The sequence below is a fragment of the Sturnira hondurensis genome, unplaced genomic scaffold, assembly GCF_014824575.4.
Source record: "Sturnira hondurensis isolate 20B ecotype Veracruz unplaced genomic scaffold, ASM1482457v3 Scaffold0019216, whole genome shotgun sequence".
Taxonomy (NCBI): domain Eukaryota; kingdom Metazoa; phylum Chordata; class Mammalia; order Chiroptera; family Phyllostomidae; genus Sturnira; species Sturnira hondurensis.
This window is the reverse complement of record NW_028091847.1, coordinates 2,765,805-2,782,014: the sequence shown is the minus strand read 5'-3', so window position 1 is coordinate 2,782,014 and position 16,210 is coordinate 2,765,805. Positions and strand designations below refer to the sequence as shown.

At 42.7% G+C, this 16,210-nt stretch overlaps 1 protein-coding gene and 1 long non-coding RNA gene across 7 annotated transcripts in view; one reads left to right on the top strand and one right to left on the bottom strand.

Annotated features, from left to right (window-relative positions):
• MCF2L2 (MCF.2 cell line derived transforming sequence-like 2) overlaps nucleotides 1-16,210 on the bottom strand; it is a 207,875-nt gene that overhangs the window by 111,971 nt on the left and 79,694 nt on the right. For all 5 annotated transcript variants that reach the window (XM_037027562.1, XM_037027561.1, XM_037027560.1 and 2 more), the window contains exons 13-14: nucleotides 8,724-8,901; nucleotides 3,819-3,910 (exon numbers count right to left, since the gene is read on the bottom strand). In XM_037027562.1, coding sequence (XP_036883457.1) covers nucleotides 3,819-3,910; nucleotides 8,724-8,901 — 270 coding nt within the window. The remainder of the gene's footprint in view (nucleotides 1-3,818; nucleotides 3,911-8,723; nucleotides 8,902-16,210) is intronic.
• On the top strand, nucleotides 667-9,257 carry LOC118974196 (uncharacterized). 2 transcript variants are annotated; one of them, XR_005063802.1, is made up of 4 exons: nucleotides 667-1,012; nucleotides 2,811-3,027; nucleotides 5,498-5,640; nucleotides 8,999-9,257. It is a non-coding gene; the product is annotated as an uncharacterized LOC118974196 (long non-coding RNA). The 2 variants fall into 2 exon arrangements; XR_005063801.1 differs by lacking the exon at nucleotides 667-1,012 and having other exon boundaries at nucleotides 2,205-3,027.

Genomic DNA, 16,210 nt, shown 5'->3' with positions numbered 1-16,210 from the left:
GGCCCTAAATTGATTTTTTAATCTAGAATTTGGGAATTTAATGCACAAATCCTCACTCTTCCTACTTGTGTTGTTCATGACTGTGTGGATTCTCTTCTGCTCCCACTGCTTCTCACAGCCCTGGGTTTTAGAAGCAGAAGTCAGAGCAGCTTCTGTTTGCAGCTTCTGTTTGAGGAAGTTTGGTAGCTCCGTTCCCACCCAGCTCCACCCCCACCTTGACTGTTATGTATTACGTGTGAAGCCCTTCATTAAATACACAAAGTAACAATAAGAAAAAAACAGAAACCCAGAAAGATGGCTGTAATACAGACTTATGTCTACTTAACACTACCTGTTCTGCTGGGGATCTGCCTAAGCGCAGAGGAACCTAGCAGCTTGGCAGGATGGGTTTGGAGTCTGAATTAAGTAACAGCAGAAGGAAGAAGCCAAAGTCTGGTTGTCAGAGCTTCTTGGATTCTAACTTAAGCCTTTGCTTCTACATTGTCTGTTTTTACCAGACAATGTAAGATAGAAGTAAATAATCAACATAGCTTATAAAAATACTTTTATTTTGCTTAATTCCTTCACCTTTGCCACCCAGTCCCCATAACCCCTGTGTTCTGACAGCTGTCAATCTGTTCTATACATCTATGAGTCTGGTTTTTGTCTCTTTTTTTTTAGTTAGTTTATTTTGTTCTTTAGGTTTCACATATAAGTGAAATCATATGGTGATTGTCTTTCTCTGACTGGCTTAGTTTACTCAGCATTAAACTCTTCAAGTTCATCCATGCTATTGCAAAAGTTAAGATTTCCTTCTTTTTTTCCTTTTCTTTTTTTAAATCTTCACCTGAGGGCATCTTTTTCTTTGCTTTAGAGAGAGAGGAAGCGAGAGAAACATCTAAGTAAGAGAGAGATATTAACCGGTTGCCTCCCGCACCCGCTCGGACCAGGGATCAAACGCGCAGCCTAGGTAACTGCTCTGACCAGGAGTACAACCCGCAATCTTTTGGCTCCAGGACGAAGATCCAACCAAGTGGGCCACACCAGCAAGGGCAAAATCTCCTCTTTTTACGACTGAGTAGTATTCTATTTTGTAAAGACCACAGGTTTTTTTTATCTACTCATCCACTGACAGGCACTTGGGCTGCTTCCAAATTTTGGCTAATGTAAATAATGCTGCAACAAACAAGGGTGCATATATTTTTTCAAATTAGGTTTCAGGGTTTTTTGATATTCCCAGAAGTGTGAAATTGCTGGGTCATAAGGCAGTTTCTTTTTTAATTTTTTGAGGTAGCTCCATACTGCTTTCCACAGTGGCTATACCAATCTGCATTCTCGCCAAAAGTGCACAAGGGTTCCCTTTTCTCCACTTCCTCGCCAACACTTGTTGTTTAGTGATTTATTGATGATGGCCATTCTGACAGGTGTGAGGTGAGCTCATTGTGGTTTTAATGTGCATCTCTTCATGATTAGTGATGATGAGATGTCTGTTGGCCATCTCTACGTCCTCTTTGGAGAAGTGTCTATTTGGGTACTTTGCCCATTTTTTAAATTGGATTGTTCGTTTTTTGGGTGTTGTATTTATAAGTTCTTTATAAATTTTGGATATTAACCCCTTATTAAAGGTATCACTGGCAAATATGTTCTCCCATTCAGTGGGTTCTCTTTTCATTTTTTTGATTTTTTTTTTGTTTTCTTTCCTGTGCAAAAGTTTTTAGTTTGATGTAGTCCCACTTATTTATTTTTTCTTTTGTTTCCCTTGCCTAAGGAGATATATCAGAAAAAAAACATGGCGATGTAAAATGTCTGATATTTTACTGCTTATGTTTCTTTCTAGGATTTTTATGATTTCAAGTTTAAACATTTAAGTCTTTAATCCATTCTGAGTTTATTCTTCTATACAGTGTAAAAAGGTCATCTAGTTTCATTTTTTGTATGTACCTGTCCAATTTTCCCAACACGATTTGTTGACTTGATTATCTTTACTTGATTGTACATTCTTGCTTCCTTTGTTAAATATTAATTGACTATAATGGAGTGGGTTTATTTCTGGTCTCTATTCTGTTGCATTGATCTGTGTTTCTGTTTTTATGCAAGTCCCTTGCTGTTTCATTACTATGAAAAAAAACATATCTGATAGTTTCATATCAGGTAGACTATTTCTCCAACTTTGTGTTTGGTGTTGAATTTTGTCAGATGCTTTTTCTGCATCTACTGATATGATCTCATGATTTTTCTCCTTCATTTCTTTATGTGGTTTATCATATTTATTGATTGGAAAATATTTTACCAACCTTACAACCCAGGAATAAATTCCACTGACTTCTTTAAATTCCACAAACTCCTTTAGCTTTTTTCCTCCCTTTTCTGGGAAGCTCTACATTTCTTCTTCAATATTAAATGACATCTTTGCTGGGTAAATCTGTCTTGGTTGTAGGTCCTTGCTTTTGATCACTTTAAATATTTCATGCCATTCCTTTCTGGCCTGCTCAGTTTAAAAGCAACCCTTTTCTTTTTAATGTCACTTAAATGATTCCACAGACTTCATGGATATGAAGTCTGGTGAAGCTAATTTCATTTACCCATTTCCAAAAGTTGCTGTTTTTTAAAAATGATTAATCAAGGCCTATAAAATTGCAGACTGTTTCCTAACTCTGGAAGACACGGTGGTGCAATTCTCTAACCGTGAGAGACTCTCGAATAGCAGTGACAGTGTGTCCCAATCTGCCCAGAATACAGCACGATATCCAAACAAATTACAGAAGAATGCAGCTTTCTCTCTCTAAGAAAAGTCTGGTGGGAGCTAGTTCTCACCATGTTTCTGCCTCCAGGAAGGAAAGTCTAAGATTAGCTCTTGGCCTGACTCCTTGATGGTCAGCAGAGTCCCCATGGAGTCCTGCGTTCAGACACATTAGGAACTGATGATGGATGCAAACTGTTGCTGAAGTGCATTTGAGCCCATGGGCTCCTGGCCTCTGGTTTTGGAAACATTCATCCAGCCAGACATTTAATTTTCAATGAAGCAGGGGGAAAGGGGACCCCTCTGGGGTAGGTATGCCACAGCATATACTTATAATTCATTCTGTTCCAGTTTTTTAAGTATAATGTTACTTTACAGCTATACGGTGCTTGGCAATTTTCTTATTTTCATTTGATGCTCTAAACAGTTTCAGGAGGTAACTGTTATTATCCTGTTTTTACAGGTGAGGTTTAGAGAGATTATGTTGCTGAAATTCAGGTTTACCTGAGTCCAAAGCTTATGCTCTTTTTCTTTCTAACTTTTATTTTGAAATAATTATAGAATCCCGTGAGGTTACAAAGGAATATACAGAGAAGTTCTGTGCACCCTTGCCCCAGCCTCCTCCAGTGTTCACATCTTACACGAATTGAGTATAACATTAAAACCAGGAAAATGACATCAGCGCAGTCCACAGGATTTACTCAGAGCTCACCAGTTACACATGCGCTCTGTGTGTGTGTAGCTCTTACACAATTTTTCCTGTACTTTTTATGCAGAGACTATGCCATTCTACCAATTTTAAATATGAAGTCAGGTCACAGGGATGAATAAAATGACTTCCCTCAATAAAACAATATCAACTAACAATTACATATTACCAAGTGGTTTTTCATATCTAGTTGCAGTTAAGAAGAAAGAAAAGGAAGAAATCCTATAAACCTCAGCTCTCGGGAGCACTAGCCTATGCTACATGGCTTTATGGGTGTATTTTCTGGAGCTGATGTAGCTATGAAACAGGGGGACTTGACTGATTGATAATTATAGCAGCGATCATCTCTCATGTCAGAAACCTGTACCAGTAAAAGAAAGGTGATCGTACCTTGCCTTCAAATTTAGTCTTGTCAGCTTCCTTTTCCAGGGAGTTCCAATCTGTCTCCACGTAGGGTTTCTCAGATGTTTTCTGAAGAGAAACTAAAGAGACAAAGGAAACCTGCCATTAATTGGGTGATTTGGCTTATAAATCACTCAGCTCTCGGTCTGACTTGAACAAGTAGCCGGACTGTGTTGAGGCAGTTGATTAACAAACCTAAGTTGAGTTGCCATGGTGATTGCTGAAGTGGTAGGTGAACTTAGTTTCTGGGTTCCCTGGTCAAAATGCCATCCATCTAATGCCACCAGTATATCACTCCGATTCTTATGTGTGGTGGCCTTGGTGGAGGTCGTACATCTAACTTCCAGGAGCCCCTGGCAATGCTCAGATTCTATGAGCCAACTGGAAGCAGCTTGGACTTTCTGTGGGTTTTTCATGGAGGCTCTGCTGAAATTCGTGGTGAAGTGCATGTTCGCTGCCTCCATGAAGCTGCTCTGTGGCAATGGGCAATCCTCTGGGCTCCTCACTTTCTGCAGGATCTCCGTAAACTGAGTGATTCCAGGTATGATAATTGGATACTAAACATGCATTCACTGTAATTGCCAATACCCAGCACTGAGAAGCACCTGCCCTTAACACCATTAAGTACAATGACAAAACTAAAGGCAGAGATGTGGGAGCCCAACTGCCTTCACTCAAGTCTTGCTCTTTCATGTATGAGATGTATGCACATGTATGCACATCTTTCATGTATGCACATCACAGAGAAATCCCTGTGCCTTAGCTTCTTCCCCTGGGAAGTGGGGATGACAAGAAAGCCAATAGGACTGGGTTGCTATGAGACTTTAGTGAGTTAATAGCTACGAAGTGTTTAGATCATATTAATACTCAGTACATTTTAGCTATGAGTATAGCCACATGGCATTCAAAAGAATTTTGTTCACATTCCTTATTTAACTTCAGGGAGGTTAAATGTTCTACCCAAGAACCTGGCTAACAAGAGTCGGAGCTAACGTTTCAGCTCCCACCTCTAAGCTCTGCCCGTGTTCCTCACACTGTGAAACAGAATAGTTTATCTTGGCACAGACTCGGTTACTAAGGATCAGATGAACATGTTTGAAAATCCTGTTAGTGACCTGCCCGAGCCCACACTCTGTCATTATGCTCCAAAACACAAGCATAGGACTGTTCTGCAAAAAGAACAAGTCGCTTGACCAAGGTCAACAATACCTGTTCAGACATGACAAAGATCTGTTTACCTTAGGAGGTTCATTACCTATGATGAAATCGTGGGTTTGAAAAACGGAGAAACAATCCATCATTCCTGCTATATTTACCTGTAACAAACATGTATCCCTTAAAACAATGAGAGAAGCAAAGTCACGGAGGTAAACATAATTTAGTTTGGGAAAAGAGCCCTAGAGGGGAGATCAGGAGAAGTCCTGTTGCCTGCCATCCAAGAAGGATGTCTCCATGTGTGTGAGTGTTTGTATGTATCTCCCGTATGTGCCCATAAGTGTGCCTGAGAGTGTGTACAGGTGCATGCACACAGGTGCACATGGAAAAATTCAGGAAGAAATGCACTAAACTCTAATGAAGTTTTCTAAAAACTGGAATATATGATAAGAGACAAAGGACTGCAAGTTGTACCAAACAGAGAATTAATCAAAAGACCCCATAATTTTCAGGTAAATAACAACTGAAAGAATTTGTTGCAAACAGAACCACACAGCAAAAAATGCTAAAGGAGGTTTTTCCACCTGAAGTGAAATGGCATGAGATGCTAATTGAGATACAGGAATAAAGAAGACTGCAAATGGTGAATAGGATGGTAAATACAAAAGAATGCATACATTTTCTTTTTTCTTCCTTTTTCTTAACTTTTAAAAAACACCTATGATTGTTCAAAGCAAAAGTTATATCACAATATTGGGGGATTCAACATGTGTAGATGCAAGGTTCATGGTAAGAATAGCACAGAGGACGGGTGGGGTGTGTGGAAATATGCTGTTGCAAATTTCCTGTATTTTTCAAAGAGTGTACAACATTAACTCGAAGTAGATTTTTGCAAATTAAGGATACATGCAATACTCCCTAAAAGAAACATCTGGGGGAAAGCAATGCAAAAACATATGTATGCTAAAAAATCAACAGAAGAATTAAAAAGGAAGACAAGAAGAAATTTGCTAACCCAAAAGAAGGCAGGAAAAGAAGAACAGAGAAATTTTTTAAGAACATATGAGACAAGTAGACAACAAGTAACAAAATAGTACCTCTAAATCCAGCTATGTCCTTAATTACATTGTATATAAATGGACTAAACACTCCAATTAGAAGGCAGAGGTTAACAGAATGTTTTTAAAAGGTAAGACCCAACTATATGCTACCTATAAGAAATATACTTTTAAAAGAAAAAGAGAAATAGAAGAATGGAAAAAGTATCTCATGCAAACACTAAGCATAAGAAACCTGGGAAGGCTGTATAAATAACAGACAAAATAGACTTTAAGACACAGTTTTACTGAAGGTAAGGAGGGAAGGAGAGACATTTTATAGTTATAAAAGGGCCAGTATATTTAGAAGATATAAATATGAATATGCATCCGCTTAATAACAAAGTTTCAAAATGAAGCAAGAAATAACAGATGCATCATGTCCAAGAGTGGTTTCTCCCAAGAGTGAATGATTATTTTAACATCTGAAAATAAATCACTCGAATCCACCATATTAACAAAAAGGGAGGAAACCGTATGTTCATCTCAATACAAAGCACCAAAAAGCATCCAAAAAATTCCAATCAGTCATGACGAAACCTCTCATCAGACTAGGCACAGACAGGCCTAGTCTGTTAAAGACATCCTCAGGCTGGTAAAAGACATCTGTAAAACAGTGACTAACGTCACACCTCCAGGTAAAACATGAACTCTTTCCCTTAACACGAGGAAAAGATAGGGATGCCTGCTCTTATCACTTCTATTCAACATCGTACTGGAGGTCCCCCAGCCAACAGAATAAGATGCAGGAAAAGAAAAGGCCTAGAGATTGAAACAGAAGAAGTAAAATTGTCCCTGTTCATAGATGACATACTGTATTTCCATTTAGGAGTATATTCCTATGATAGTTATATATGGTGATTCTATTTACTATAGGGGTAAAAAAAAAACATGAAATGCCTAAGAACTCCACACTAAAAACTGCTATAGTGCCAAGAGAAATTAAAGAAGACCTACATAAATGGAGAGTTATAATAGTTATGAACCAGAAGGCTCAATATTGGCACAGTAACAGTTCTCCCCAAGGTGATCTGTATAGTCAGTGAAATCTGAGCCATAATCCCAGCAGAAATTGAAAGATGATTCTAAAATTTATATGAAATGTAAAGGACCCCAAATAGACAAAACAATCTGGAAAAAGAATGAAGTTAGAAGACTCACACTGATCTCAAGGCTTAGTAATAAACTATAGTAATCAAGACCACGTGGGACTGGTATAAAGAACTTTTAAAGGTCCTTAATGGAGCCTATTTTTTTAAATGATATTAAAATTGTATTTATCTCCCCCAGCCCCTCCCATGCCAGTTCCAATCTTTTCTTTCCCTTCCCAGAGGCAATTCCTACTCACTGATTATGAATGTGATATATATTCTTTAGTCTGTGTCTTTCTTTATACCTACTACATTTTTGTGCTTTTTATTTCTTTTTTAAAAAATTTATTTAATTATTTTTCAAGTACAGTTTTCTGTCTATTACTCCCATCCCAACCCCCCCCCCATGGTGCTCCCCCCTCCCTCCCATTTCCACCCCCCTTAGTTGTTGTCCATGTGTCCTTCATATTTGTTCCTCTAAATCCCTCCCCTATTTCCCCTGAAATTCCCTCCCCTTTCCCCTCTGGTCGCTGTCCCCCTGTTCTCTATTTCAGTGTCTTTGGTTATATTTTGCTTGCTTGTTTGTTTTGTTGTTTAGCTTCCTGTTAAAGGTGAGATCATATGGTATTTGTCCTTCAACACCTGGCTTATTTCACTCAGCATAATGCTTTCCAGTTCCATCCATGCTGTTGCAAAAGGTAGGAGCTCCTTCTTTCTTTCTGCTGCATAGAATTCCATTATGTAAATGTACCATAGTTTTTTGATCCATTCATTTACTGATGGGCACCTAGGTTGCTTCCAACTCTTGGCTATTGTAAATTGTGCTGCTATAAACATTGGGGTGCATAGGTTCTTTGGGGTTGGTGTTTTAGGGTTCTTAGGATACAATCCCAGCAGTGGAATTGCTGGGTCAAAAGGCAGGTCCAATTTTAGTTTTCTGAGAAAATTCCATACTGTTTTCCATAATGGTTGTACCAGTCTGCAATCCCACCAACAGTGGACCAGAGTCCCCTTTTCCCCACACCCTCTCCAACATTTGTTGTTTATTGCTTTGTTTATGATAGCCATTCTCACCGGTGTAAAGTGGTATCTCATTGTAGTTTTAATTTGCATCTCTCTGATAGCTAGTGATATTGAGCATCTTTTCATGTGTCTCTGGATCCTCTGTATGTCCTCCTTGCAGAAGTGTCTGTTCAAGTCCTTTCCCCATTTTTTAATTGGGTTAGTTGTCTTCTTAGAGTGAAGTCGTGTGAGTTCTTTGTATATTTTGGAGATTAAACCTTTGTCTGAGGTATCATTGGCAAATATGTTTTCCCATACAGTTGGTTGTCTTTTTATACTAATATTATTTTATTATTCTATTAAACTGTGAGCTTCTCCTTGCATCCAAAATTTTATCAAACTTTGTAAGTCCTCAATGCCTGTACTATTTTATATCTGTAGTTTGTTTTAAATAATATCTGTCAAAACAACAACTATTAGTCATCTTAAACACTCATGGGCAATGATAAAACATAAAGCCACAAAGTTTTCTTCTCCAAATAACCTACCCAAGATGGAGGGCTGGCTGGTTTTTGATGACACCCATTTGGGGGAGGACTCAGGATGGGGGGCCACAGGTTGCACAGGGCGAGTCTGTCTGGCTGCCAGTTTCATCAGACTCATTTGCCTCTTGTGAAATATTTCTTGTACGTCACCCAGCTTCTGCAGGACTCTCTGGGCTCTGGCCTGCAGGAACAAAAGCAAGTCATTAGGTCGCTGTGCACGGAGCCTGAGGACATGACACATTGCCTTTCTCGCGTCTTCCCTCTCCCCCCACCCCCAGCCTCCCCTAGTTGGCTCTTCTCTGGGTGTCCATGTGCCAGCTGTCCCACATCTCACCTTGCACCAGAATCGTGCTTCCAGGAGCTTGTACCTCCCACCTGACTGACTGCAACTGCATCTCACTGCTGCACCTCCCACAACTGCAGCTGCCGAGCACAGAGCAGTGCTTGGTGACTATGTGGCGAGTGGATAAATGTTCACGAAGGCATGTCCATTCATGGTGGAAAAGGACGCCATAGGCCATGGATAAAGGGCATTAGGCCAACTTACAAACTAGGACAGATATTTTTAAACTATTCCTTTAAAAATAAGGAATGTGCTCTGAATACAGGCCCTGATGGAGAAGAGTTTAAATGTTCTGGGGGACAGAGTTGACTAAACTCTGAAACAGAATCAAGGAAACCACAAGCACCAGTAATTCTAAAAAGATAGCTATTTAAATGCTACTCAGGGTGATCCCTCTGCGTATAAGTAGGAAGTAAGCTGAAGAAATACCAGAGGAGAAGTCAAACGTATAGACAGTCCCATAACTGACTATACGCTCTGAGGCGGAGGTTCAGGAGAATGAGGAACAAGGCCTCGCTTCCAGTACTGCCCCTCTAGCTCTGGTGGGCCAAGGAAGGTGAGGAGCCTTCCTCATGCTGACACTGACATCTGTCTTGCAGATTTTTTAATAAAATCCTCACCCAAGGACATTTTTATTGCTTTTAGAGAGAGGAAGGGAGAAAAGAAACATCAATGAGAGAGAGAAGCATTGACTGGTTGTGCCCTGACCAGGAATTGGACCTGTAACCTTTAGGTTACAGGATGACACTCCAACCAGCCGAACCACACCGGATGATTTTAACCACCAAGGAAAAGACCCAGAATCAGAAGAGCCGAACCACCATGAGCCATGCAGGGCGCTTTGAGGATGCCTAATACTGAAAGTACAAGGTCAGCACACACTCAGGAGCAGGGGGGTGACCACATTTTGCAACTAGAAAAGTAAATTTGTCCTTTTTATGCTGGGCCACCTTCTGAGGGAAGGGGACGATATCTCTGAGGGGGGACTGGAGCATCAGTTGGAGAAAAACTCTTCCCCTCCAGCCTGAGCACCCTGTCAAGGCTGACTGACCTCTGCACCGAGGCCTGGTCTCACCCTACGGGGGTCCAAGTGCAGAGGGAGGCTCTCCAGCACCTGACATGCAGCTGGTCTGAAGTGAGCTGTGCTGGCAGCATCGATACACACTGGGTTTTGAAGACGGCATGTGGCAAGAACATGAAGTACCTCAGTAGTATTTGATAGCCATGGCAGGGTGAAATGACATTTTGGACATAGGTTAAATAAAACATTAAAATTGACTTCACTTGTTTCTTTTCACTTTTTAAAATGTGGCCACTAGAAAATGTTATCAGCTCACACGTGTGCCTTGCACCGTATTTCTATTGGACAGCACTGGCCTAGACCAGGGGTCGGCAAACTTCTGTAAAAGTCCAAACTGTACAGCTCTCGGGCTCTGCAAGCCACCTGGTCTCTGTGATAACTACCACACTCTGCCACTGCGCATCACAGCAGGCCCGGCTAGTAGATAATACAGAATAAAGAAGCGTGGCTGTATTCTGATAAAACTTTAAGCACAAAATGGATGGCCAGCAGCCTTGGGCCATGGGCTACACTTCACTGGCCCCTAGTCTCAATTTAGCACAGGGTCTGTTTAAATGGTCTCTTCAGAGAATGTGCCTCTGGCCTCAGGAAGCACAGAAGCACAGTGCACTTGAGGTCCTGATAACACGGCTATGAGTCCAAGTCCCGAAAGAAACCAGGTTCCCTCCCACAGGGTGACGGCCATGGGAGCTCAATGGTGGTCAGAACTGGGGACTGGCCACGACTATTCTGCCCTTCTGGCCCAGTGATGCTTTTGAGGAAACTGAGTTAACTGCTCACAAAATAAGAAATCTACCATGGAGGCTGATTGAAAAAGGTGAAGGGATTAAGCAAAATAGAAACAAAAACAAACCTCACAGACAGACAACAGTATGGCAATTACAAGAAGAAAATGGGGGTAGGGAGTTGTGAGAAAGTAAAGGGAGGCAAAAATGGCGATGGAAAGAGACATGCATCTGGGTGGTGAACACACAAGGCACGATACAGACGATGCGTTACACAACTGCGTCCCTGAAACCTATCTAATTTTATTGACCAATGTCTCCCCAACAAATTCAATGTAAAAAAAAAAAAGAAAAAACGTCTGAATGAGGTCAATGCCACCTGCTAGGCAAAGCCCAGCGGCTCACCTCTCGGACTGGGCAGGACTCAAGTCATCTTTGCCCCTTTGTGTCTGTCCCCAGATCCCAGGGTGAGCCCTGCCAATGGCTCTCTGAGTTAAACTGGGGCATTCAGAAGAAACCCTAGCTTCCTGTAGTCAGACCAGGGGGAGGTGAATGTAAGATTAACAACTGCCTTTCCATGTTCCATATCATAATCAGAATTACCTTTCTCAAATGTAAATGTGCTCATGTAATTCACCTGTTCAAAAGCCCTGCAGTGGCATCTCACTCCTCATCCGAAAGTAGCAGGCTCTTCACACTTGACCCTGACCACTGCCTCCCTGCGTGCCCCACTGTCCCTCCATTCCACACACTCTCGAACCTAGGAACGCTTGCTGGAAAAATGTGTGTCTTCTACTGCACTGCCCGCACCTTGGCTGCAGGGACTGCACTGTATTGCATTCTCAGATAAAGCACAACCTGGGTACCCAATAAATATTTGCACAGTTGAATGTTGCTATTTGCTACTAAAATGGTTTCATTCTCCACACTGGGTGGTGAAAATGAATGAGGGAGAAAAACCAGAAGAGCAGCACTAAGGGCAATGCCTTGAAGAGCTGCAGACAGAGAGAGCGTGGCTGCTATAGAAACAACAGTTTACGGCTGATGCTGGGTTTTTTAAAGATCTTATTTATTTATCTTTAGAGGGGAAGGGAAGAGAGAGGGAGAAAAATATCAATGTGTGGTTGCCTCTCACACATCTCCTCATGTGCGGGTGCCTCCCCCACCCACTGGGGACCTGGCCCTGCAACGCAGGCATGTGCCCTGACTGGGAGTTGAACTGCAATCCTCTGGTTCGCAGGCCTGCGCTCAGTCCACTGAGCTACACCAGCCAAGGCCTGATGTCGTTTTGATGACCATTATGTCTGAAANTATCTTTAGAGGGGAAGGGAAGAGAGAGGGAGGAAAATATCAACGTGCGGTTGCCTCTCACACACCCCCTCATGTGCGGGTGCCTCCCCCACCCACTGGGGACCTGGCCCTGCAACGCAGGCATGTGCCCTGACTGGGAGTTGAACTGCAATCCTCTGGTTCGCAGGCCCGCGCTCAGTCCACTGAGCTACACCAGCCAAGGCCTGATGTCGTTTTGATGACCATTATGTCTGAAATGTAACAGACTCAAACTTTTAGACATTAAGTACCAGTTTTGAAAAAAAACTTTATTTTTCCAATAGTTTTGGATTTACAGGAAAATTGCAAAATAGTGCAGCGTTCCCATATTCTCCACACCCATTTTCCATTATTATTTACAGGTTTATACTACTATGGTGCATTTCTTACAATTAATGAATCAATATTGATACATTATTATTAAAATTATGATTATTAAATAAAGTGCATACTTTTTCTAGGTTTCCTTAGTTTTTATCTAATGTGCCTCCCCCCAGGGTCCTGTGGGAACATTATGTTACATTTAGTCATTGCGACTTGGGCTCCTCTTGGCTGTCACCATTTCCCAGCCTTTCCTGGTTTTTGATGACCTTGACTATTTTGAGGTCTATTGGTCAGGTATTTTGCAGAAAGTCCCTCAGCTAATATTTATCTGATAATCTTCTCATGAATAGACTGAAGTGTTGGGGTCTGTTGGCGGGGGGAGGTGGGGAGAAGACCACAGAAGAAAAGTGCCATTTTCATCACATCATGCCAAGGGTACATACTATCTGCATGGCTTAATACTGTTGATGTTGACCTTGATCACTTGGCTGAGGAGCATGTGTTAGTTTTCTCCACTGCAAAGTCACTCTTCCACTTCTTCTTTCCCACACTGTACCCTTTGGAAGGAAGCCACCATGTGCAGTGCACACTTAAGGATGGGGAAGTTTTCTTCCACCTCCTTGAAGGCTAAGTATCTACATAAATAATTCAGAATTCTTTTGCATGCAAGACCAGGTCTCTTTCCCCAGTTGATTTATTTATTCCCTCATTTATTTATCTCAGTATGGATTTGTGGAGATCTATTTTATGCATTGGGTTTTAATTCAATACTATGCTATTAAATTTGTTGCTCAAATTGTTCCAACATTGGTCATGGGCACTCTTTCAAGTGCTTCCCATGTCCCATCATTGGGGTCTGTTTTGGTTTTAGCAGTTCCTTACTTTTTGTCATTGTAATATGCTCTAAAATCATCTTGTCTATTTCTTCCCCCAATCCTAGAATCAGCCATTTTCCCCAGGAGCTTGGGTCTCTTATTAAAGAATGGTAGTATTATGGAAATCAAGATTGAGGCACTAGGTGTGCTCACTGATGCTGTTGGGGGGGGTCATTGCTTCTAGGTCCAAGTAAGGAGGTGCATTTGTGTATACTTAACTGTGTATAAGCACACATTTTGAAATATTCTATATGTATAAAGTACCAGCTTTGACAACAAAGTCATTACCTCTCAGTGGATAAAACTTTCTCTGACACAATAAGGATATTTAATCTTATAATCTAGAATTTTACTTCAAACCAAAAAAGAATAGTTGGGCTTTGAGGATATTTTGATCTGTTTCATACATAGGATTTTTAAAAAGCTTTTTTCTCCTCTAAATATCCCCTTCCTCCATGTTCCTACCTGTTTCCCAGAAGTGGCTAATGGAGCTTTATTCATTTCCTGGTGGGCGGTCAGGACGTTGGCTGAGTTTGGCTGGCACTGTAGCTGCAGCCACAGGTCTCCCTGGTTGACCTGACGCGTGTATTTGGAGCAGCTAATGGGGTTGGAGCATGGTGAGACTGTTCTGCTCAGGAGTCTGACCCAAGTCTATTGACGCTGGGTGTTCAATGTAGCACCTACACCAGATGGGCCTTCTCTTTGTCCCTTCTGCAGGGAAGTTGAAAGGACCTTATGTTGAGGGAAGGTGGTCTGCTCACCCCACCCCTACCCCACCTCAAGGTCACATCTTTTCACCAAAACTCACTGGAAGGAGTCAGGGAAAGACCGCTAAGGTGCAACTCCACACCGAGCTGCCCACACTTCACCCAGTCCATGCTCACTCCTGCCTGCCCGCTTGTTCAGCAAACGCGGATTGGATACGAGGCACAGGCTGGGCACAGGGACACAGAGATGGATGAGGCTCCTGCCCTTCAGAAGCTTCCAGTGTAATAAAGCAAGATAGATATTAAAATAGATAATTGGAATACAGTATGGTGTTGTGTTAGAAAAGGGGCTTTTAGCCTGAATCCATGCATGGACTTCAGAGGGTCTCCTAAGTTAATTATAGAAAGCCTTACACTCCGAATACTTCCTGTTTGTGCCCCGCTATGTGGGGGAGACTTTCCTGGCAAGTCCCCCGAGTGCCATGGATGAGAGTAATCATGGCTGAGACATGATGTGATCTGCTTAGGGAGGAGAAGTGGCCATTTTCCCAGAGAAAAAAAGGCTGTGAGCAGTGGCCAGTTTCTCAGGGGAAAAAGGCCAGCAGCGTCCAGTTTCTCCAAGGAGAAAAAGGCCTTGAGCTCCCACCTCAAGGGCCTTTTATTGCGTTCTAATACACAGAAATACAGGGTGGCAAGGATCAAACAGTAGATAACATTTCAAAGATATCTGAGGGCTTAGTTTGAGTCAGAGTCTGTCAGGAACAGAGTTTTAGGGTTTCCTGCTCAAACCCTTAACATATGAATGAAAGCACTTTTAGCAGAGCAGATTTCATAGGTTTATCAGGAAGTCTTTGTGATGTCAGATTTTTCCCCAGGACACGCTCTAGCAAGGCAAGGAGCTGCACCTCTCCCCAACAGTTATTCAGGCTTAAGGGGATTAGAGCCAGGAAGCACTTCTTCCAGAGAACATGGGGACTCGGGCTATGTCAAAGCCAGGGGCGAGAGTCCATTGCTCCTTCTTTGTTGCAGCCCCTTGAATCCTTCCATGAAGGCCTCCCAAGTGATGGAGTCTGGCTTAGGCTGTCCTCCGCTGTGAGGGGTCTTACCGGTCATTGACTTCAAACCAAGTTTGGGGGCAGGGAGAGGAAACTGAGGCAGCGTTTGCTACCAGAGACAAGCTTTGTCTCCTGCGGACCTCATTCCAAAGGTCGTCCCTCACCCTTAGCCACAAGGGGTCAAGATACAATTCCCAGAACCAGGCAGAACGGTCTATAACACCACTACATTTTCTCTCCTCTGCTCTGCGTCCCAGGAAGCAAACCTGTACGGAGTCTGTCAGACAGGTTCATTCGCCTGTGGGTTTTTAGTTGGCTTTGGCCAATGGGAAGCCCCACCAGGAAACCTGAGAGAAGAGAGAAAAGTCCGGGTATGTGTTTCTCCACCGCTGGCTCATTCCTCTGCCCACAGTCACAGCTTTCACTAGCTGCCTCTTCTACAGTCACGGCTGTGTCGCATCCTGAGCCCCCTCTGTCATTCTTTAAAATTAGCGGTGGTAACTGCTCCCTGTTTCCTGCTAGCCCCAGGGTGCTTCACTATCCCTGTTGGGTTCCCTAAATCCTGCCCATGTCTTTGTAAGTGCCTGCATCAAACTCCCTAAAAGTAGGTGAATCAGGTTCTCAAAAGGGCCCCTGACTCAAAGGAGGTGAAGAGGCATTGGAGCAGAGGCACATACAAAGGGGTGCGGATATCAGAGGATGGTGTGCTACCCACGACTCCACTGGCCTCACAGAAGAATGCTCCTCTCAGTGCAAATCCGACCAAGTTGCTCCCCTGCTTGGATTCGGCAGTGGCTTCCCACTGCTCTTAGAATGGAGGCCAAACTCCTTAACGTGGCCCACCAAGCCCCTCCTCGTCTGTCCCTCTCCAGTGCTGGTTGGCTCTCTGCACTCCAGGCACCCTGGCCCTTGGCTTCTGCACTTGTGCCAGGCTCCCTCCAGCCCTGTGGCCCCTGCACATGCTGTTCCTCTGACTGGAAAGGACCCCCATCTTCTCTACTCATTCTCTAGGGTTTGGTTCAGATGACCCCCAGTCCAGGTCACGTTCCTC